General features: G+C 38.7%; 1 protein-coding gene across 7 annotated transcripts in view; it reads left to right on the forward strand.

Moving 5' to 3' along the window:
• The first annotated feature begins 211 nt into the window (after positions 1–211).
• The window catches only part of LOC132910106 (glutamate receptor ionotropic, kainate 2-like), a 121,873-nt gene continuing 99,183 nt past the window's right edge, over positions 212–22,901 (forward strand). For all 7 annotated transcript variants that reach the window (XM_060965565.1, XM_060965567.1, XM_060965566.1 and 4 more), the window contains exons 1-2: positions 212–494; positions 6,860–7,055. In XM_060965565.1, coding sequence (XP_060821548.1) covers positions 6,971–7,055 — 85 coding nt within the window. In that variant the 5' untranslated portion in view covers positions 212–494; positions 6,860–6,970. The remainder of the gene's footprint in view (positions 495–6,859; positions 7,056–22,901) is intronic.

Below are 22,901 nucleotides of genomic sequence, written 5' to 3' on the forward strand. Positions count from 1 at the left end.
TAAACATAATGGTTAAAAAGCGTTATAATGCTTTCAATTTCAGAAATTTTAATTAAAAGTCCATTAAAGGAAGACAGAAAATGTTGCGTCTGACTAGTACTTTAGCGGTATCCTTATAGGACAAACGGAGCACGTGGGAAGGCGCATGTGTAACAGAGGCAGGAGCACGTGGCCGGCTCGAAACGCGGATCGGTTGATTTCGGGTAGTTTCGTGAGTCGACGGCCGAAGGACCAGTGGCAGTCGCGCGCCGGCCGCTGCCTCGATAGGGTGTTTGTGTTTACGTCGTCGCGATGAAAATTCGACCGCCATAGAGGTTATGTTTACGCGTGCCGCGGGAACGAAACCGACCACGCATGCCCTTCTGCGTCCACCTTTTCGAAAATCCTCCACCGATCGTCACGTGTCCATCGATAAATCCATCGATTTCCCACGACACCGCGTCCCTCGGCCTACGCAGCAGATTGGCAACACTTGACACACGCAATAAAGCTTCGTGAGTACATTTAACCTGTTCCCTACTACGTTTTAGATCGTTTAAAACTGCGTAACTATTTGAATAAACGCAAACTTGTGAAAACTAAAAAGCACATAGTGTCAGTGTCGATCTTGAGTGACCGTTAGAAACCGAAATTAAATATGGCGACAGAATCGACCAATTAAATATAACAGTCGAACATACGAATTATTTACGCGATATTGCTATTCGCGGTACTAAATATCTGGGTCGGAATATCTTCGAACATCCAATAGAATGCTCCGATTCGAGTTCTTAAATAAGACGAAGCCAATAATATCTAACCTGTTTCTCACACTTAAATTCGTTTCGATCTCTATGCTTCTTTTAGTAGTAACCTGCATATATGAGTGTTCGTTATTTTTATTTCGAACATCGGAATATTCCTGTAATTTATATTTAACACTCTTCGACCTGAAAATTGAAATGCAGGACTGAATTTTTCTTCCAAACAACTTCCAAACAAGGTAAGAGGTTAAAGTATATACACTTTAATAATCATCGAAATACGAACCCCTCGAAATGTACGAACGAGAAATAGCGTAACACACGCAGAACCTCGTAACATATCTGGCCCAATTTCTTGGTAAAACGAACGTGTCCACACTTGATTTGTTCGTCGGTAAATATCGGAGAACCGTGGCTCACATGACGTGAACTATCCTGACACCGTATTTTTTCACGCTGTCTGTATTCATCCGCGATATTTTTTCCACGTGACTTGCCGCGCATTCGGCGAAACAAGGTTTATTTTGACGCGTGATAGGTTGGTCGGTTATCCCAGCCAACCCTGTGCCAACTGACATCGGTCGTGGTTGAAGTTCGGAGTGAATACACGTCGGAACAATGGTACGAGCTTTAATGTCGTTCGACCGCTTCTACCCGGCGAGAGAGTCGCGACGAAGGGTATGGGCCGAGGTAAATTACGGTAGCAGGACGTATTTTAGACTTGGACCACCAATAACAATTTTACAATTGACTATTCGTCGCGCTTTCCTGCACGGCAGATGCATTGACGCGTAATTCGCGAATAAATTATGCCTGGCGAACCGGTACAAATGACGCCTACCAAGCAACTCGCACGTAGTTTACTCCATGTAATTTATTTGAAGCAGCCAGCGCTGTTGATTCATTGCGACATTTATTACGTTTGGAATTTTCGCCATTTGTATCAGATACTCGTAGTTGCTGATTGCTTGATAATTAGTTACACGTTTTATTGAGATGTTTTTGAAAAGACAGTGAAAGAGCTTTTAATTTTTTTAAATGGTGTGATTTAGGAATTTATCAAAAAATAATTTTAGATACAAGAGATATTTCATTCACATTGTTTTCACTATTCTTTAGCCTGTTGATCATTTTTCTTTCTTTCCTTTTTCTACGTGGATCAAAACGGAAACGTACTCTATCAGCTGCCGACAGTCCGTAGAACTGCCAGTCGAATTAAATTCGATCCACGAATCGCGCTTCCCCGTAATCAGTGCGACGTCAAATTTTTAAACGAAGGTTACAAGAAAACACGAAGGGAACATGGCGGGTTTCTTTATTAAATTTCGCGACGCAGCGAAACATTGCCAGCCTTTTCCTGTCCGAATTTATTAAACTATATTTTTATTCCAAGTCACGAAATCGAAGTAACGTTGAGACAGAATAATGATAAAACTAGACTCGAAATATTAGCCTCGTAATTTTCCACGAGTTCTAGATTTATGACGGCAGAGGTGCACTGCGCCGAAATAAAAAAAATAGAAAGAGAGAGAGAGAAAGAGAGAGAGAAAGAGAGAGAGAGAACAACAAGCAGCAAATATAAATTTTGAACGTCGAGCACAGACCGGATTTGATATTCAGTCAGGCGACGTATTTAAATATTTTACCCGCTTATTTTGTACGACTCGCTGCCTAATTCCACGAATCTTTCAATGGCACGTGACTAGATAACACGATCGATAAAAAAAGGACAATGCTCGCAATCGATGAAGCTATTGTAAGAGCTGACGTAACCATCTACTGTCGAACCTTTTGTGGAATCGCCCGCATAAGCGAAAATCAGTTCCCGTCGATCGTCATGCGAAATATTGCAAAATTCCTGGCCCTTTGATGCGTGTATATCTTGCTTCACAATTGATTCGCGTAACATTGCATTTTATAATGAGAATTTTTCCTCATCCATTTCCGATTGCAGATTAGCAATTTTCTAATTTAAAAAATAAACTATAATTGTATGTCTTGTAATTTTTGTATATATTTTCAGATTAGTTTCGAGTTTGACCGATATAATCCCAATGGTCGTGTCTTACTACAGTGCTATTGAAATTTCTAAATGTTTTATAATACACATACAACGTAGATATAGATGTTTTCCCTAGTAACTATACAAATACTTTCGTGAGACAGTGTATATTTTTTCCCCAAAGAAATAACCATGTTTCTATTCGATGAAGAGGAAAGATAGAGAACTGTCGATCCAACATTTCCTCTATCTCCTTATCCCGAGGCTTTCTAGATGATCTCGGCAAGATGCTTCGAGCAATCATAAATCACAAAAGAAAGGGTGGCTGACAAAGGTGTTGAGCAAGGGGATGAGATAGAAGGGTCCAGATAGATAAAAGAAGAAAGAAGAGAAGAGATATTCAAAGCGTGGCGTGGGATGGATCAGTCCTTCTTCTTTTCTTTCCTAAACTTTTCTTATCTTCCATATCGGTTATTTTCTTCTCTTTCTCGATGCGATTAGAACGTTTTTATAGCGGATACGAATTATGGCCGGATGAAGCGACACGATGAAATTGAATCGAAGAAATATAAGATTCGGATCCCTTTTGTTTAACGGTCATATTATTTTCACCTGGAAGCGCAGTTAGCATTCGAAGAAAGGAAGACGTTATTTATCGGTAACGTGCAACTTTCTCGGCTGAACTGTTCTAATTACGGGTTGCCTAATTGCCGCTCGTTTATTTTCCAGTGAAACAATCCGGGATGTTGAAATTGCAAAGGTTCACCACGAAATTTACGCCTTTGCCCTTTCACTGTCTTCGTCTGGTGTTTGTTTAAATTCCCATTTCTATTAAAATATTCTACCAAAATATTCTTCCATAGTCGGCAGTGTAAATAACCTCGGTTAAATCAACTAATATACTTACGTTTCTAAGTTAGCACAAATAGACGAGAGATTTAAACACCATGGGAAAGACATAAAAATCACTGTATAACGTGATAATACTTCCCTCTCCGCGACCGGCGATAATTTTTCAAACAACACACGCTTCAATTCCACCATCCCATATTTTTCTTCAGAGAAAATGTTATTTTCGTTTAACATGTAACCAGTATTATTCAGGGGAGAAAAATTGTGGGTGTAGACATCGAATTCGCGTTGTAAAAACGTAGCTCGAACGCGAAAATGGAGCGAGCCCAAAGATAGTCGCCAACGAGTCTACGAGTCTGAAACAATCTTCGAATACACCAAGTTGCGTTATCGCCGGCCGAAAGTCGTTGCATTGTTTCTTCTGAAACGACAGTAAGAAGCCACGCAACTTCCTAGAATTCCTTCTAACCCGTGAAACAATCGTTACATTGAATTAAAGTCAAATAAAAAGTCTATCAGCCGGACCAACTATCGATAGACGCGGCCAGACAATGACGCAATTTCGCGGCTTTATTTTCGAGACACCGAATAACGTTTAATGAGGTACTTCCGCATCGATTGAACCGCCGTGTAGCTGGAATCTGGAATTCGCAATTTATACGCTTGAGATTTGGAAAATAAAATGATTGAGAAAAATATAAGGAAAGGATATCGTTTTTAATGACGTGCGCCACTGTACGTTTGATATGGATTATATCTATTCAGAGAAGAAATTGTTACTTCCTAATAGGTAACAAGTACTTGGTGATTGTCGTAGGAGGATTTGTGACTAACACGAGGTCGAGTTTACACGGTGGCCAATGGCCGAGACACAGAGTGAAATAAATTGGACGAAATCCCTAAGACAAATTCTTCGACCCTGCTATCTACGAGTCGCACGGTAGCCAACGGACTAACCATTTATCGAGTTGCCGCTAAAACAGAGAGCGATCGTCCATTTCTTTTTTACGGCTAGATAAGTGACATTGAAATTGCAGAAAAATGTCGATAAACTTATATCGAAATATCGTTTGTCCATTAACATTCGTGGTGATATTGATGCGCTCGGTGTGTATCGCCAACTGTTGCATTTTGCTTTTATCGATTACTCGTTGTTGTCTTGTTTCACCACGTTTCATAGAAGATGCGTTGATAATGAACTAGGTGCTCTTTGCTAATTTAATTAATATTATTAGCAAAGCTTTAATAATCTCAAATTAGAAATCGTAAATTATTGTTACTGACTTTTCTTGTATAATAGCGATATCTTTGATAACACAACAAACGAAATTTGTTCATGTTCGGTAATATTTTTGGATTGATAAAAATAATGAAACAAGTCGGCGCAAAAACATTTCCAATAATAATTTTTAGAGGAAATTTAAATTTTAATAACGACAAAAATGCTAAATGAATAAAATCAATCAACGGATAATACAAAAACGCGCAAATAGAAACGATTGAAAAAAGAGCTACTAATCACCATCGAGCCAGTTCAAATATCGCGTTAACCAATTCTCATGCGTTTCATTTGTGCCAGGCGTGGCGTGGTGCCCCGCTGCAAATGATTTCGAAAATGCTGAAATTCGGCGAATAAATTTCAATTTTACAAGGCTGGCGTTACGCTCGAGGCCAGGAATACACGTAAGCGCGAATGAGAATGTTTGCAACAATAAATTCCGACCTGGAGGGTGCTCTGGGTGTCGTGTGCAAAATGTAAATTCTGCGACAATGCTTGTAGAATCGCCGCGCGGCTTCTCTTTCTACGATCAATGAGAAACATTGCGTCTGGTTTGAGGCACGCAATACAGGTCACTGTAGCGTATTCAGAGCAAAGTGAAAATATTCCGGTATTTCATGCCGGGGCAGTCTCTTCTTTCATTCTGCATTTACGTAAATATAGCTGTACCGTTGAAAGAAATTTGGCACGTTTTCAGTCGCTGTGGTACCAATGTGGACTTTCTAATGTATAACTTGTAATACGAAGTTTTCAATTGGCCAAGAAATATCAGCTCCCGGATAAAAAAGTGTACGAGTTCAGGTTTAGTACGTGGAAAAGTAAAAAATTTTGAAGCGCTATCTTAACCCTGAATTTAATGATCCTGTTGGGTCAATGAAACGCGTACATATTTTACTGAATGAATTCGTACTTTGAACTAAGTACTTTAAATATCTTTATTAAATATAATTGCAACTGCTTGGAGGAATAAACGTGAATGAGCTATTTATATGGAGGAGATGAAAAACGTATTTTAACGCGTTAATTGGACAGGATTAAAAACTGAATGAAAACGGTTCTTATTATGTCGACAAAGATTTTCCTGGTCCATGTAATTTGCTACGATCTATCCGGAATATCGAATAAATGGTTGAGCACGAATAATTCGACAATCAGTAATTCTGTTCCACCGTGCTCGCACATCTGCTCACATTAATTTACGGTAATTACCAAGCCGACTTGTAATAAAGCATAAAGCGATATGACTGCCATATTGAGCCAATGCTTATTCCGCCAATTTTGTGTCGTAGTGATTATTTACGATCGTAGGATTGGCAATCACCCTTGTTTCATAAACGCGTGAATAATTTAACAAAAGATCTGGAATCTTAAATCTTGGAGATATTCCATAGAGAGATGCTAACATTGCACTGTACCCAGAAGAGCTTAAATATGCTCGAAAAATATCACTTTTCTTGTAATATTGTAGTATGTCAAATTACTTTGATATATTTTCAATTTAGTAGAAAAAAGCGTGTTTGTTTGAAACGAATATCGTTTCGTGGAAAAAGTAGAAAATTAGCTGCACTAATGAGAGACTAAAGAGGGAAATATGGAGAGGGAATTATGAAAAGCCGAGAATTAAATCCTTAATTAAATATCCAGAATGGTTGTAAAAATGAAATTCCTTACTTACATGCAAAATCCTCCAAAAAAATCCTTCGATAAAGATATATATTTAAAATCCAAGAAAGAATAGATTAATAAATTTAAAGAACAACAGGGTATGGAGCAAAGAAAGATTTAGTATGGACTATTCGCTGAAAGCGAGTTTAAGGGAACTCGTATTATTATTACGCGAAGTTTATACATTAGCGTCATCGCTGGGTGTACGGTGCACGCAGTACGAAGCGTTTTCTCCGGCGATTGTCGCGTTGTGGTCGCCGCAGCGAAATGCACCAGAGAACCTGCAAGCTCATCCGAGCTTTGTTAACTTGCTTTCAGGTAAATGCACAGGAGCGTCGTGTGTGCCAGCTCTCGGACGTGATTGGTGAGGTGGTGTGCGTGTAAAGGGCCAACAAGAGAGGCCGCAACGGTGAGCATTCGAGATGAGCTATGAATTTAGGCTGCCTGGTAGCCACCGTCTTCGTGCTTCAGCTGCTGTTCAACGTCACAGCGCTACCCTCAGTCGTCAAGATTGGTGAGTCAATTTAATTTATGATTTTTTATTCGTTTGAATTAACAATTTCAACAGGATAATCGCGAACTTTGAATTAGTGCTAATACCGTCGTTGTTTCAAACGTCAGAGGAAATAAATTTAATTCATAATTCCGTTCGGTTCTTTGTATTATTTTTAATTCAGTTGTGCTCTTCTATTTTCTATTTTCTATTTCTTTGGAAAATTTCTGAAGTTTGAGGTAAATATGAACGTACCGTCATTTCCGATTTCAATTTTACGTCAATGCTTTTTCTTAATACGTTCATTGCGTATGACACGTACTTTCATGCACGGCACCAACTTGAATATGGAATTAAGAGTAGGAATTAAAAGTTGGGAAAATATAATAATAAAATAAGGGAGAATATAATATTTAATGATTACTTATTTTATATAGATATTAAATTTATAATGGAAATTCCTTGTTAGAATTTGCCACTGTAGTAATTAAGAATCGCGCCCACGTTACTTATTATTGCTTTAAATGCAGAATTTTTTAAAAGGTGTTTAGCGATAGTAAAAGCCTCAGAAAGAGGTTCTTTATTTATGAAACTCTATGATATAAAATTAGCTAACAAAACGTGGTCAAGCAAAAAGCTATGTTATGCAACAGAGCAATCAAGGAACATGTCGACAGGAGCAAAATAAGCAAGAACGCCATCTGTAATCCCCAGAAAAGTACAGGGCAACAAAGTGGAGTGGAAAGGTCTTACATTTTAAGCGAAGAATTAGCGAAAGGTTGTGACGGTCTCGTTTCTTCGAGTGACGTCCTTTTGCCCGCAAACTTTACTGACTTCCTTTTCCCTCCTGACAACTAACTCTGTTGGCGAAAAATTACCCGTGTTCATGCACGCTTCGTTTCTTTCATAATTTACGTCTTGCTTAAATATTCAGAATTTTGTCGAAGTTCGTTATCGAACGCATTTTCAAACGATCGAAGTTCGATGGATGGAGGAAAGGGCCGAGCAGCTCGTTAACGCAAAACGAGAAGGCGAGAAATAAAATGCGACTTGCCGAGTCGTTAGTATTCCAGCGATCTTAAAGTTGAGGATGTAACTCGATAAATTGAACTTCTTAATGCAATTCGACGAAGTTGCAACCGGGACAGCTCCTTCGTTCCACTTAGTAATATGTACGTGACCACGTTGTTCGAGCGAAATGCAGCTCGGATAGTTCCCAGTTACTATATTTCTGCCGTATACAATGGTTTACGAAAGTATTCCTTTATGAATTGGATACTTGTTATACAAAACATTTTGAAATTTCATTAGCACTGTAATGGGATACGTCTATCGCAATTGTGTTGGTCAAATTTGAATCAAATTTGCTGCATATTGCAGCTGCTGCTGTATAATGCTATAGCTGATGTGCTACTGTGGTTCGAATAAAAGTGTCTGTGTATATCCCAGTAAGAGCTTTTAGATAGAAATGCCAACTTGGTCGAAGTTTACAGAGTATTACAGATCATACGTTCTAGATTAGGGGCATTGGAATTCGTAAAAATGGACGTCGTATTCTTAAAATTGAACGCTTCGTAAATTCGATCTATATTTCATCTATATAGCCATGATAAACTCCAGCACAATCCATTTTCGTGTAGCTAGGTATTTTTAGATGTCAACAAGCGTATATTTCTTCGACTTATATCGTGGTAATTCAGCACAAAATTCTACGTTCCTGGCTCGTTCTCCGGAAATTCGGGTGTCGTTTTCAAGAAATATCAAACATTCTGATTCCGTATGATACCGATAAAACATTTAGATTTCAGTAGATATCATCGATCTGGAAGTCACACGCCATGAAATGTTCGATATTTGTCTTACAGTATGATGCACCGTGTCTCGTGTCACCTATCGTGCGTCTCGCTAAATCTTGTTTCGCCTCGCGTTTCCAGTGAAATTGAATTTCCACTGCTGGATGCCCCTGGAGACATCCAAGTTTGGTACGCAGGGGTCCTTTAGGCATCAGAAACGATCCTATACGGGGGCGCACTTAGGTATCGCAAAGAAAGGGGTTAAAGTCAATTAATTAGACACGATCGATACTTTTCATTGAATGGGAGCTTTCAGCGGAGCTCAGTGAAGCTCGATGAATCTTAATAAAGTTTCGTTGATTATTTTGGCTAGATTCACACAATTATATCGATATTTAGACATTTTATTTCTTTTTTAAATCACTCGTGAATTTTTACAGAGGCACACTCGTTTTTACGAACGATTGTATCAATTCTATGTTAGCTTGTAGCCTTGCCAAATTGGTCGCGCAATCTTGCTCGAGCAATTTTGCTCGATCAAGTACATCGGACAACAACAAGCACGCTTAAAACACATAGTGTTTAAAAGGATCGACATTTGCCGCAACAACGTCGAAATTCATAGGTCAACGAGAGGCTCGGTTAATGGACCGTCATAAATCATTTAATAATGAACATTATTCCGCGGCCTGTACCAGCAATGTCTACTTCATTCCGCTTTAATTAACCATCTCGTGCAAAATTAACATCCGTCTCTCTTTTCTCGTAAAAAAAAGTGGTCGTTAGCATTCAAGGAATATTACATATTTCCTTTGCATTTGAATATCCAATTAATCCTTCTCGGAAATTTTTCTGGAAGGGAATTTTTTTTCCGTACTCGAAAAAAATTAATGACATTTCATCTCGTCGGATGTCGTTGACTCATTGGTGATTTTTCGCGAAATGATTTATAACGAAACGATTTATGGCGAAAGTGCTGTTAACTACCAAAAATGAGCCTCAGGTTTAAACATTTTCTGGCGACGTTAGATAGGAAGAACAGCCACGGTATGGTAACTTCCAACTACTTCGAAATGACATTACCGGGCTCAGAGAAGTTTTAGCGGAGCAGCAACGTAGCTGGCAATACAGCGACGCGTAAGACCAGACGATTCCCTTTTCTTAGTCTTCCCGAGTCTCTGTCTTCTGGACGAAACTCACTGCAAATGAATAGTGAACAAGCAGTCTCTTTCTTTGTTCTCCCGTACCCTCGAAAAGATTTCGCCTTTAGAGGCTAAAAAACTCACGGAGGATTTGCGGAAAGAATAAGAAGACGCGGATGGTTAAACATTTTACTTCCTTGTGTTTCCTCCCCTGGTCTGTTTACTTATTATTACAAATGATGCGGTATCCTTTTTCGATGGGGAAAGAGCTGACTCTTCCACGAAGGTGGCTTTTTATCTTGCCGTGGTAATGTAATAGCCAGAGAGAAGAATTAAATAGAACGTCTTAACGTCTTTCATCCCATTGACTTATGTATTTTAAACGAGCTGCTCCGCCTTGTTTATCTTTTGAGTCAAGCCCTGCTTTTCTACAGATAGGGATATTCCTCAAAAGCATCGCTCGATAATTAAATACAATGAAAAACCGGTATACAAGGCCCGTTGCCCGTTCATATTTCCTCGTTCCGTTTCCACTTTTTCAGACTCGCGTTCGTTCTCATTTGTTACATAAAAATCTCGCTTCGTCTCTGTCCGCCGCGTTAAACGAGCTACGATGTTTCCCTTTTTACGGTTTCCTCTCTCGAAACGTGCTACGAGCGTAAAGAATCGCAGAACAAGGCTGTTGGTTCGTACAGGAAGGAATACCACGGTAGTGGAGACGACAAAAGAAAGAAAAACAACCGTTCGACGTCGAACCGTTTTTTCACATCTACGAGATTCTACTTTGCACATTCAACGAGATCGAGGTGAGGACATTTCGAAAGATCACATTTGTCACTCGCCGAGAGAATCACCCTGGATATCCGCCGTCTTTCCTCTCAAGATCCTTCCTTGTGCTGTTTTCATCCTGCCTTGTGACGAGTGACGAGCGAAGAGGGTGAATAAATGGACTAAGTTCGGCAACAAAGGGGAGACGCGGTTAACTCCCACTTGTTCGGCTACTCGTTCCCAAATCTTCCACGTTCTACGACTTTTATTGTCCCTGCTTTTGTGTACTTTTCCACAGTGTGGCCTGGGTCGTCGAGAAAAGATTGATAGAGACAACACCTGTGCCATACACGATCCAACGAATTCTTATTTCGAAATCTTATCATGTTCCCTACAACTGTTTTCTCTCATTTAACTTGTTCACGCATCACAAAATTTCGTACCATTTATTATAGTTTCCACCTTTCTTGCTCTTAAAATGCTACGAACCACGGGCGATTATTCGACGTTAAAATTTACAGAGCAGAGACCAAACGTTTCCCCTATTCCGCAAGAACCATTAAACAAAAAAGCGGTGGTCGATTTCGAGAACGAACGCCATAGTCTCGTATATATTCGCGAGGTGAAACAATCGTCTCTGTTTCTCGACTTTCTTTCTGCATTTGAGAGTGTAGTATGGGTTGGCCACAATATTAGAGGGCGCAAGAAAGCGACAGGAATTGCAAAGAGGACAACGTTGGAACGGTATGTAAATGCCGGAACAGCAGCTTCTCCATTTTCCCGTCGACTTCCTGCCTCGCGTTGAGATCCTCTTGATGGGCTTTCGTTGTCCCCTTGTGTCCCTAACAACGTAGAGCCCAGGATAATATAATGGGGTGGCAGAATGGAAAAGAAAGAAAGCACGCAAGGAGTGGAGTAAAGAGAAAGACGGGCTTTGGGAATCAAGACTGGGTGGAACCGGAAGACGAAGACAACACGGAGGGTAGTTACGACTACGTGGCGCCCGAAACATCAGCGCACCACCGTCTCTACCAGGATTTCCACGGGATAATTTATGGACGATTGATATATTATTTCTCGGTCCGCGGCAGCATTATCGACTGCTTCTGTAGTTAGGATCGATAGACTACATTCTATCTAGTGCACAAGAATTTAACCGCATAGCCGTTCCTAGAGATTTAAAGCTGTGTTTGCTGAAATATTGAAATATAAATGTAAAACGTCATATGGACATCGATAAGGTGTAATCTTTCATAAATATCAAATAGTACTCTCGAAACATCAATATTCCGTGTCTCATACTACTGGTTTTCGTAGTACTAACTCGGCTTGTAGTATCGAATTACACTTCCACGGTTCAATTTGACAAACTCGAATGAATCTTAGTTTCAATTCTTAGCGTTATTTCTGAAACGATAACGCTCTCAACTGATTAAATGTTTCTCTTTCTTACATTAAATCTTTGTATAATATTATCGAATTTTGCGCTACATAAAATCTTTCCTTCTGCGGCCCGATCTTCGTAAATGGACCTTCGACTGGAACTCAGATGAGTGGCCACGAACTTTCCAGACTCTCATAAGTGTATCCTTTCAATCTCCCTTTTCACTCACAGTTACCTTTTTCCCTGTTCGATATTATCTTCATCCGGTAGACTAATGGCCCGTATTTATTTGCGGTTCTCTTTCTCGAGAACCCTCGTGAACTTGGCGAAGCGACTCTCGCTACACGGGAGTACGATCGATTAATTTCAGCTATTAACTTCTCAGAGAAACTGACTGGAACTGAAATCTACTTGTCGAGAATTTCCAAGGCGCTTCTTAAGGAAATTATCTTTGTTTTTCCTCTGTGATTCCACGTTGAATATTATCTCTATCGCAGAGAACAATAAACGATGTTTACCTCCTCCCTTCTGCACATCCATAAATAACGTCAAATGACCGGTCGGCACGATTATTCTCTCGACTGGTCGATAGTAGCCTCGCAAGCTTCTCTACACGGACCACGAGGCGAGCTTTCTCGCGGGGGATCAGGCAACCCGAACTTGGCCCGATGGGTTTGCAAACAGCACGGTGTCCCGTGTAAATATTTGCTGGAACTCTCGGACGATCAACGTTCGTAAATTATCCGCTGGAAAGGTGATCTCTTTTTGATCGGACGTCCTGTGGATATTCAAACTACACTGACTTATGTTTTGACAATGTTTATCCACCATACACTTTGACAGATTACCACCTATAATTTATTTACAATTTGATAATTCTACGTATAATCTTTTTTTCCTTATAATTTACGATTACAAGATTTAACAAAAGTTTCACGAACGAAAGTTAATTAGTATTAAATGAAGAATCTAATTTTTAAAAAAAAGTAAATATCTCTCGATTAAAAAGTTGGTCACTTTACATTTTGCATAAAAGATATAACTTAGAAAAAACGAAGTTGGCACCCCGCTGGGGGTAGCCACCCACATGCTATATTTATTTTTATTTTATTTTATTTATTACCAATGAGATATAACACTTTACCAAATGTCCATAAGGACAAATTGTAAAAAACCAAAATAAAATAAAAAAAAAAAATACTTTACATTTTCCAAAAGGCATCGCATATTTTCTTTTCGTATTCCTAAACTGCGTGAAGCAATCGATTAAGAGGAACAATATCATCGAGTTTAAAAGCATGAAAGGAAAAATACGCGTGATAACTCTTAGAAATAAGCGTAAATATTTTGTTCGTCAATGTAAGGGTTAAATCGATGCATCCAATTAAAATTAATTCTGGATGGGAACGTGGATTAAATGGTCAAAAATGTCCTTGAACAATCGTGTCGAAGAAGCTATCAGTTGTTAAGTGGCGTTTTCACAGGAGAATGAACCGTTCAACTTTCACGCAAGTCTTTTCCGTGAAAGTGAGAAAGCGTCACGACGTTGGTTCCTTGGTCGATTGCGTCTCGTCGTTCATAGACGCTCGCCGTCTCGGTCGAAATAGAATAGGGATAGGGATGGACGACGCGTAGTAGACGGCTTGGGAGGCTGGCAGACGACAGGAAAGAGATCGGAACGCTTGGGAAGTAGAAAACGACGAGATAAACCGAGCGGAAGAACGATTTTGCATGTAAGTGGGTTACCGTCTCGCCTTGGTCGAGCTTGCGGAAAAATTTTGAAATTGTTCGTGTCGCCCATAAAAGAGACAAGCCTCGCCGGATATTCCAGACGTGGTCGAACTCGAGCGGAGGCGAAGATTTTTTGCATTTGAATGAACAGAATGTGTAAATCTTCGAGCAAAAATATGTATTCATGGATGGTCTGTACATGATGCTTATACGGAATTTCCAGGGAAGTTATCTTGGTGAAGTTTCGAGTATGACACCTATACATATTTTGAACATTTGAAGCTTTATATAACACTGTCGCCTCTTGTAATAGGACGATCAGCTCTACTTTTTATAAAGTTCTTACTTCCGCAATGTGTTTGGAAGTAAAGTTGAATAAAAGCTGACAGTTCTCGTCTAAAGGGTCGAACGAATTAACCTCTGCGAGGTGAGGGACCGACTTTTTTCCTAGCTAGTATCGAGTTACACGAGTTGACTTTGAAATTGGAGCAGGGAATCCAGAAGAAATCATCGACCTCCTGTCATCTACAAGTCGTCGATAGAGATGATGGATTATTGCCATTAGTTTAGCAAGTCGTGATAGAGATGGAGATTGCGACGGGTTGACGGGTTATGGCTTCTTCGTCCCCTTCTTGACGCGTCATTCCTTTCCCTTCATGTCTGTTAATAGAACTCTTATAAAGGATAGGCGAAGATAAGTTCTCGACTATTTGTAATATAATATTACTGGCAGATTCTTCAATGAAAGACAAATTTTCATTTATGCTTCGCTTTCTATTTAATCTTCCATTTTGCTCCATTGATATTTTAATGATATACGAGTGAAGCGTTTTTCACAAGCGTTTTTACATTTCATTTTCATAGTACATGTTAAATTCTTGTAGCCATAAGAAATGATATAAAATGTAATATACTTGGATCCAATTAAAAATTTCTTTAACATATCCTTAAATTTTCGTATCAACATTTTGATTAATTTGAAACATACAATTTAACGAAAATTATTATTCCTAGTAAAAATGTACCGCCAGAAAAATAATAATAACTTACATCGTGTTGGAAACTTGGTAAGGTTGAACTGAAAGAGGAAATTCACTCCATCGTCACGTCCAACCAGCTAAGCACACGCTGTTACCCCAAACGTATCGTATAAGACACTCGTAACGGTAACCGGAAGCTTCGGTTTCCGCGTAACACGAGTGGAATTCTAAGCAACACGGATGCTCACCTCGTGTCCACAAAATTAACAGAACCGCAACGACTTAACTGGATTACTTGTTGGAGAAATGTGCAGCCAGCCAAAGATGAAAACCCAGAACGCCGAGGGAAATGATTCAGTGGCAGGAACATCGATCTCACGCGACATGTCGTTCTTCGCCAGCACTACATGTATTTCTGTATTCAGGAAACATACGGCTGGCGACATCGTAACATTGCTTATGCGTATCTTTGAAACCGCAACAAGTCAACCATTTATCTCTTCTTTCAAATCCTTTTTGGATTTTCCCATTAGACTTTATCCAATCAACTTTGTCCAATTAATAAAAGGCGACGTTTAATCCTCCTTTCTCACTCGAGAGATCTGTTCCTACAAAGTGGAACACAATAACGATCAACCCCTCGTCTTTGTCATAGTTTCAGACATCCTTAAACCTTTAACTATACACCCTATGAGTGGAAGGAAATTTCTTGTTTCTTGGTCGCGAATTGTTCACGTGATTCTCGTGGAAATCCAAGAGTCTAGATAAACGTACCGCGTTTAAATTCATTTCCACGTTTCAACCGGCTCGTTCCTCTGAACTCTGGTACTTTGACCTGACTGCCGCAAACAACTCGCGTAGAAATAAATTGTAATGTTGCAAGGAATTCGAGTAATAAACTCTGAAGCTGTATTTATTCACTGCATATGTACGTCTTTCAAAAGTAGTCAATATTTCATACACATTGAACTATTTAACCCAAATTTTATCGTCACAAGAACTATACACGAAAGTAAACAAGATTAAAACATGTACCTTGTCAAATATATAGCTGCAAAGCTGCGAATTTGTAATCTACTTTTCCATTTACATGCCGGTCATATGAATCATGGTGGAATCCAACGACAATTCAAGCTTATCACGTTCCATTCTGTTTCACGAGAAGCCAGGTTTCAACCCTTTTTTTACCCGCCGTAATAATACCTTTTGAGATATCCCCACAGCGGCGAGCCTTGGCGGACAGCTAAATATGTTTTCCAGGGTTATCAACGACCCTAATTCACTTTGGCTTGACGTGTTATTCAACCTGACCCTCTCATTGTCTCCCGGCGGCTATGTCCTTGTGCCACCTATGAACCAGACCGAATTTCCTGGCGCACATCTTTCGACAAACGTAGTAGAATTGGCGTGACAAATGTACAAAGCTCGCTAACGCGTTCGTCAGTATCGCATTCTAATCACAGAGAGTACATCGTATAAAAAGAACGTTAATTGTTTTCCGGAGAAGGAAAATTGCGAGCGTTATTCTGAAATGAGGTCGTTACCATCCATTTCTCGTTCCTACCGTGATTTCCGGGATGGCTCGAAAGAAATGCTGGTAGAAAAAAGTGCTCACAAATATGGGGAAGATTAAAGATCCTGCAACTTATTTGCATCGTTTAAAATACGTATACGAGGTGGACATTTATCCACGAAATATATCGCTGAGTTTTAATATTTAATACGATCATTGAATATCGGTATGGAAATCCTTCGTTTTTTTATTCAATCCTGTATTTCTTGCACGATTATCGTTTGAATTTTATCGTTTAATTTCATGACTCGTGGATCGTTTTCCGATTGATTCAGTTAAGAGGGTAGTTTACCCTGGATACATAAAAATTAATTATAGGTATCTCTGTAAATTCATGGAGTGTAAATCAAGAATAGTTTAAATACAAATAATTGGAATATTTAATTTTTGCAATCTTCTTAAACGAAATATATTTGCAATAAAAATATACGATAACGTTCTCTGGTGGCGTGTCTTCATTTTCCCTCATTATTTTGAAAAAGCTATGCAACAAGCATCTGCTATCGTCCATAAAATTTTAAGATACGATAATGGTTTCATCGTTTAAGGATCGATTTAACGCTCTAATCTACTTTTTCCACCCTGTCTTCTTTTCTCATTGTTCTAAGACGAAGTTGTATTTCATAGTCCTTCTTCTATTTGCTACGAAGATTCATGGATGGAACAATTGAACAAGCCTCGGGTACTTGGAGAAACAATTGCCATTGTCCAAAGTCAATCCGCCAGGCTATTAGGTAACTTCTCAGGAGAGGAGCATTGAACGCTTGCGCCGCTTATCAGCGTGTTAACGACTATAATAACGGAACAGCCTGTATGCAGAATGCACCTTGGCTAGATCGATGTACGTATCCCCAACGCGTGGCAGTGAATACCGATAGCTGGTTAATCCCGTGTCAGATAATGGCATTATCACAAATTCGTACAGAATTACACGTCTACACCATGTCACACCTTCTTCACGATCTTCCTCCATATTAAAGATAAAAGATTCCATAACTATATCGAGCCATTGATTAAAGTTACATTAAATTTAAAAATATGAATAAAATTCATTAAGTTTCCATATTGTAATTACGAAATGAAGTGACAAGTTTCGTTACTATTTCTTTCACTTAAGTAGTACAATATTATGAAGTTTGAAGAAATTCAAGTGTTTTATAGTACCACGATGATTCTCTTTTACCTCGACTTTAACCTCAGCTTGATAAATTTTTTCTTTTAAATTCTACCACTTTTTCTTGTTTCTCGAATTTATAGTTAATTTTTATAGTGTATTTATTATTCTAATACATATTTTGCACCTGGACAAAACAACTTACTTTATTTACCTTTGTTTAACCTTTGTTTTACACATTATTTCACTTGGTGCGTAGGGGATTAACTCATTGAGAGCGAAGAAAAGTTATCGAATGTTAATCTAGTCGTTTTACGCGAGATTGAGTATCCCCTAAACCTGAACTGGTTAACTTAAACAGAGCAGAAAGAAGTTGTCGAAAGTTAATAAGTTGTAAATTTACACGAAACTATATATCGGTACTATTAGCAACAACGAACTCCTGAAAGTTCGATGACTCCTTTCCCTCTCGTTTCCCAGATTACCCGAGTTGATTGTGAAGTTCTCAAGGTTCTCGAAGTAATTCGATGTTCTCTCCCTGTTCGAGTTCGCTCCCAACAGATTCTAGGTATAGGCTATAGATTCCCAAACAATTTCAAAAAATTTACCGACTTCAATCAATATGATTATGCCAGTCAGTTCCGGAACGAAGATCGAATATTGTTCAAGGGCGTCTCGTATATTTCCACGAACAATAATCATTGTCCAAGTTAATCTACAGGTCTATTGATCTGATACACGATAGAAACGCGCCTTAACTCTTCCCGAGACGAGACATCTCACTAACACGATGTCGTTTGTACAATGCTATAGATGAAGTGTCCCGGATGTCTTTTATTAGAATGTGAAATTTCTCAGCAAAAAATTTGAGATAAATAATCAACTGTGCATGTTTTCTTGACTATACTGCTCTTCTTACTAAAAATATCCTAAGTTTTTTTCTATTTTTCAAGATATTCTATCGATGAATGTAGACGGAATATATTTTGTTCATAGTGTCGTATAAGCGACTGTGTATCGAGATAACTCGCTCACAGCGAACTATCTCAACCATAATCACAGTGGTCGATTTTCAGTTTTAAAGCAGAAGCTTGCAGAACATAGCTTCTAGTGTTTCAAAGTTCAATGAGTAGAGCTATAGTACAACCACTGACCGTCACCTAGTTTCTCGACTAATGCTAACCCGGTACCTTCTACGCGTACGATTAGAGTAACTCGTGTAGAGAGAAGAAAGGTGAAAGAGCACTTTCGTAACAGAAAGCGATGGAAAGTTCTTGGTCGATTTGAAGAGGAAAGCCGCATTGTTTCAGGAAGCACGGTTACGACGTTTATAGGGTTATACTTTATCCTCTTTGACTTCGTCTCGTTCATTTTCTCAAAAAAACCGAATCGCATAGATAGTTTCGTGCATAATTCAAAGAAACCGAATGGTCTTCAAAGAAACCGAAAAACTATCCTGATATCTCGACAGAAAACAGCAACGCGAGCGCACGAAGTCAGAAAGTTGTCAACTCCGCGTAGGAAGCTTCGTTTCAGCGGACTCGTCCAGCGTGACAAAAGGGAAGGGGTGATGGAACGTCGGCGGGGACGTAATGAGAGCTATACACGAGAGCCGTAATGCGATTACCCTCGAGGGCTTCAGCCAACTACCCCTGAACTCGTCGGATTTCTAGCTATTGCTCTGTCCCAGCTAAACATCTCTACGATTGGCTTGCGCGAAAAGTTGACGACCCTCAGGCTGAAATTTCCCCTCTGAATTTTTTAAACTAAGCAATTAAATTGCTTCGTCTAGCGGTTACTTCGTGGATTCGATTTCTGAGTATAATGCATTTTTCAGTAAACGAAAGATCATCGAGTTAGCTGTTATTATACGTTTATTGAACTTTAATTTGATTCTCTTTTGCGGCTAAACGGTGAAACTGAATTTTGATGATATACGGGGAAAAAAGATTAGAATATTAAAGATCGTAAAAGCAGTTAGAGTAGAAGTTAGTTATTTATTGACAAGAGCCTAATTGAATTTCTGTTTAACTGTTGCGGTTCGAAGAATCGATAGAAGCATTAGAGGAACGCCGCCGCGGAATCGCAGCGATGGTAAAACTATTCATCAATTATTCCTGCTAACTCTATTACATGATTCCCACTCTTAATGAAAATTCCATTGACTATGTTGCTCATTGATTACATGTACGGATCCAGTTTAGATATGTACCGGCACTTATATATAATTCGTTGTTTATTGAATATATATAACAATTATTTTATAATTATTATATATATAAATTATAAAGTTAGAAAACTGGATGCATTTGCCAATTTCCGAAATAAGAAAAATTCTATAGTTCGACACTTTTTCAGATGCTTTAAAATAATAAAAAGTACATTAACTCCTAGATCTCTCCCATCTGAATTTTTGCTTCAGTAACGAGATGAAACTTCAAAAAGCAGTCAAATTGTCAAAATTGAGAAACATCACAAAACAGGCATAATTATCTTCAAGTTTTATAATAGCTTCCCAAGCGCCATTATTAATGAAAATTGCAATGTATGTATTTTGCGAACTCTCTACTATAAAAACAGTAAAAACACATATCGTGAGACATGTTACAGTTTGACGCTTCATCGGTATCTTTTCCTGTTGAGAGGTCGGTAGGAAACGATAAATATTTTCCGGGAGATACATCGCACACATCGAATAACATTGGATTCTTGCCAGTCGCGAACCAAGAACGTTGACCCTTGCACATCTCGTCGAAGATGGGTTATAGTTTCACGAGATGGTATCGTTCACTTTCTGTTATGCCGTCCGCATTTTCGAATCCGTAGTTTTTTCAACTTGCCGCACTAATACGTCTCCCTCAATAAATTACAATTATCGCATATGCTCCTTGAAGAGATACGTTTTTCGATTGGAACAGACTGACAATTAATTTCCAGCCGTTGGACGACGAATATTGTTCGCAATTTGGGAAAGTAGAGCGCCTTCTTTATTCTCTGATCCTATGAATTATGCTTCCATCGATTTCTACCCTCTTTCCGACCGGTAAGCGCGTCGTGGATGCTGGATTTACAATATAGACGTGACTTTGTTTGGATTTTCGCGATCATGTCGTCGACTCACAATCTAAGTACAATAATTTTTTCCGAAAATCAATTCGAAATATAAAATTATTATTTATTCAACTGTTTAGGTCAATTACTCAACTATAAACAGTTTCTTCCCCTTCAAAATTTACGTAATAGCGTTTGGGTAAGAATCTGCAATAAAATATTGTTTATCTGTCTCATTTTGGTTGGTAATATTTTTATGATTACTAGTGGTGTAATTGTATTAAGTAATTATACCGTCATCTTATTAACCAACTCTCTAATGAAATAAATTTTTACAAATATCTCTAAATTGACATTCTTTCAAAAAATCGATGAAATGACTATGGTGTCGAAAAATATCGATTATGTGATACAACGGATGTCCATGAAAATCCTATAAGGCTGTTCCGAAAGCAATAACCTCTGGATTTTGTCGGTCCATCCCTTTGTTTCCCTTTTCCAAATCCCTTATCCAGAAACTACGTTACACGGTAACCACGCAAACTAAGCCTCATTATCTCAGATCCAATAAACCATAGTCCTAATCCAGACTTAGCGTAATTGGAATAAAAGTCGAGTAATCGTGGCCAATTGTTTCAAAGTGTGATCGGCTACGGATGGCCGGACTCTGGAAATTTTCGGCTCGACTTCCTTCTAAAATTACTCCTCAAATGGATTTAGTCCAAATCTGTCGGTATCTTGGTCGCTCGTATACACCGTTAAGCTCGGCAAAATAATGTGGATTCTTGTTTCCCGTTGTTTAAACTTTACGTCGCTATTAATTCAACAACGATTTTGGTAAACGACCGCATTTGTTGTCGGGAAAATCCGAAACTGATGTCGACCAGTTCAGGAAATAGCCGCTAAAACGTGATCGTTCGTATTTGATCGTTCGATCAAAATTATATATCGAACAGAATGTATGGGACTCGGTTAATCCTAGAATTATTAACAATAATAATTTGTCCATTCTAAACTATAATAATTCTAAACATATATACATATATATATATATATATATGTTTAGAATTATTATAGTTTAGAATGGACAAATTATTATATATATATATATATATATATATATATATATATATATAACACAATAAATTTATACAGTTTCCATAAGAAAATTATCGTCCCAACAATAATTGTGACTACCTTAAACCGTGCTAAACATATTAACAATAATATTAAAATTTCCTCCAGCGAGAAAAGTGGTTGATTTAGTATAAAGTTTCTGACGATATTTCCACTGCCGTTATAGATCACACGCAAAAGTTAGCTCTAAGCAACCCCGCAGGGACTTGGCGAAATTTGGTCGCATTCTAACCCAGCCTTCTCCGGAGAAAGCCAGTTTACGAATTGAATAACATTATCGTCACCGTTACCTTCGTACATTCGAGACATTTATCTTTACACGTAACCGCGGTCGTGTCAATTTAGATTCCGTACGCTGTTGCATTATTCAATACATTCGTCGTGGTAGTTTGCAGGTGCATCCTGCATAATATCTGACTACAGCCTGTGATAATCGTGGTATTAGTTTGAGTCTGTCTGATCGATGTTTCTAGTCTGTTCCCTTACGCAGGATAAAATTGCAAATTCATTCGTAGGTAGTATTTATTAATCCTCATGAAAGTTCGATTCTTGTTCCTTCGCGTTCGTTGTCTGGTTCCTTAAAATTCTCTCAGCGAGCCAAAAATATTGAAGAATTGAAGCTTCTTGGATCAGATAACTTAGATATTCATGCAGAATGGAATTAATTTTCTTTGTTTCCTTCGTCGAATTTCCTTTATTCATAGCATCGATTTATTCGGTTATCGTGTCCGTGTTGAAAACCGGAGGCTGAATGTTTTATTACCGCAGTCCTAGCACGTATAATCTGATAGGAAAGTGCTCCACAAATATGAAAACTCGGAGGCAGAATCTTATTTTCCAACAATCCTTGTTCGAGCTTACCATCATACAATTTTGATTTAGAACTTCCCGATGCGGAAGTTGAAAAACTTCGATCCAGAAACTTCTACAACGAATCTACATCTTATGGTATTATTAAATTCTCAAATGAAATGACGCTCGTCGACATAAAACGAAGATGTCGTAACATAATGGAAAAGTCGAGTTTTTACGTACAGAGGACTTAAAACAGAACTGAAAGCTTAATGATCTCTTGGACTCGCGTTATATATGCACGCAATTTTCTCTCTTTACACGAAACGGTCTCGAACATCTGAGAAATCGATTACAACCATCTTGGCAAAGGGCTCGATTTTACGACAGCACATGAAAGGA

This window comes from Bombus pascuorum, chromosome 8 (genome assembly GCF_905332965.1).
Source record: "Bombus pascuorum chromosome 8, iyBomPasc1.1, whole genome shotgun sequence".
Lineage (NCBI taxonomy): Eukaryota > Metazoa > Arthropoda > Insecta > Hymenoptera > Apidae > Bombus > Bombus pascuorum.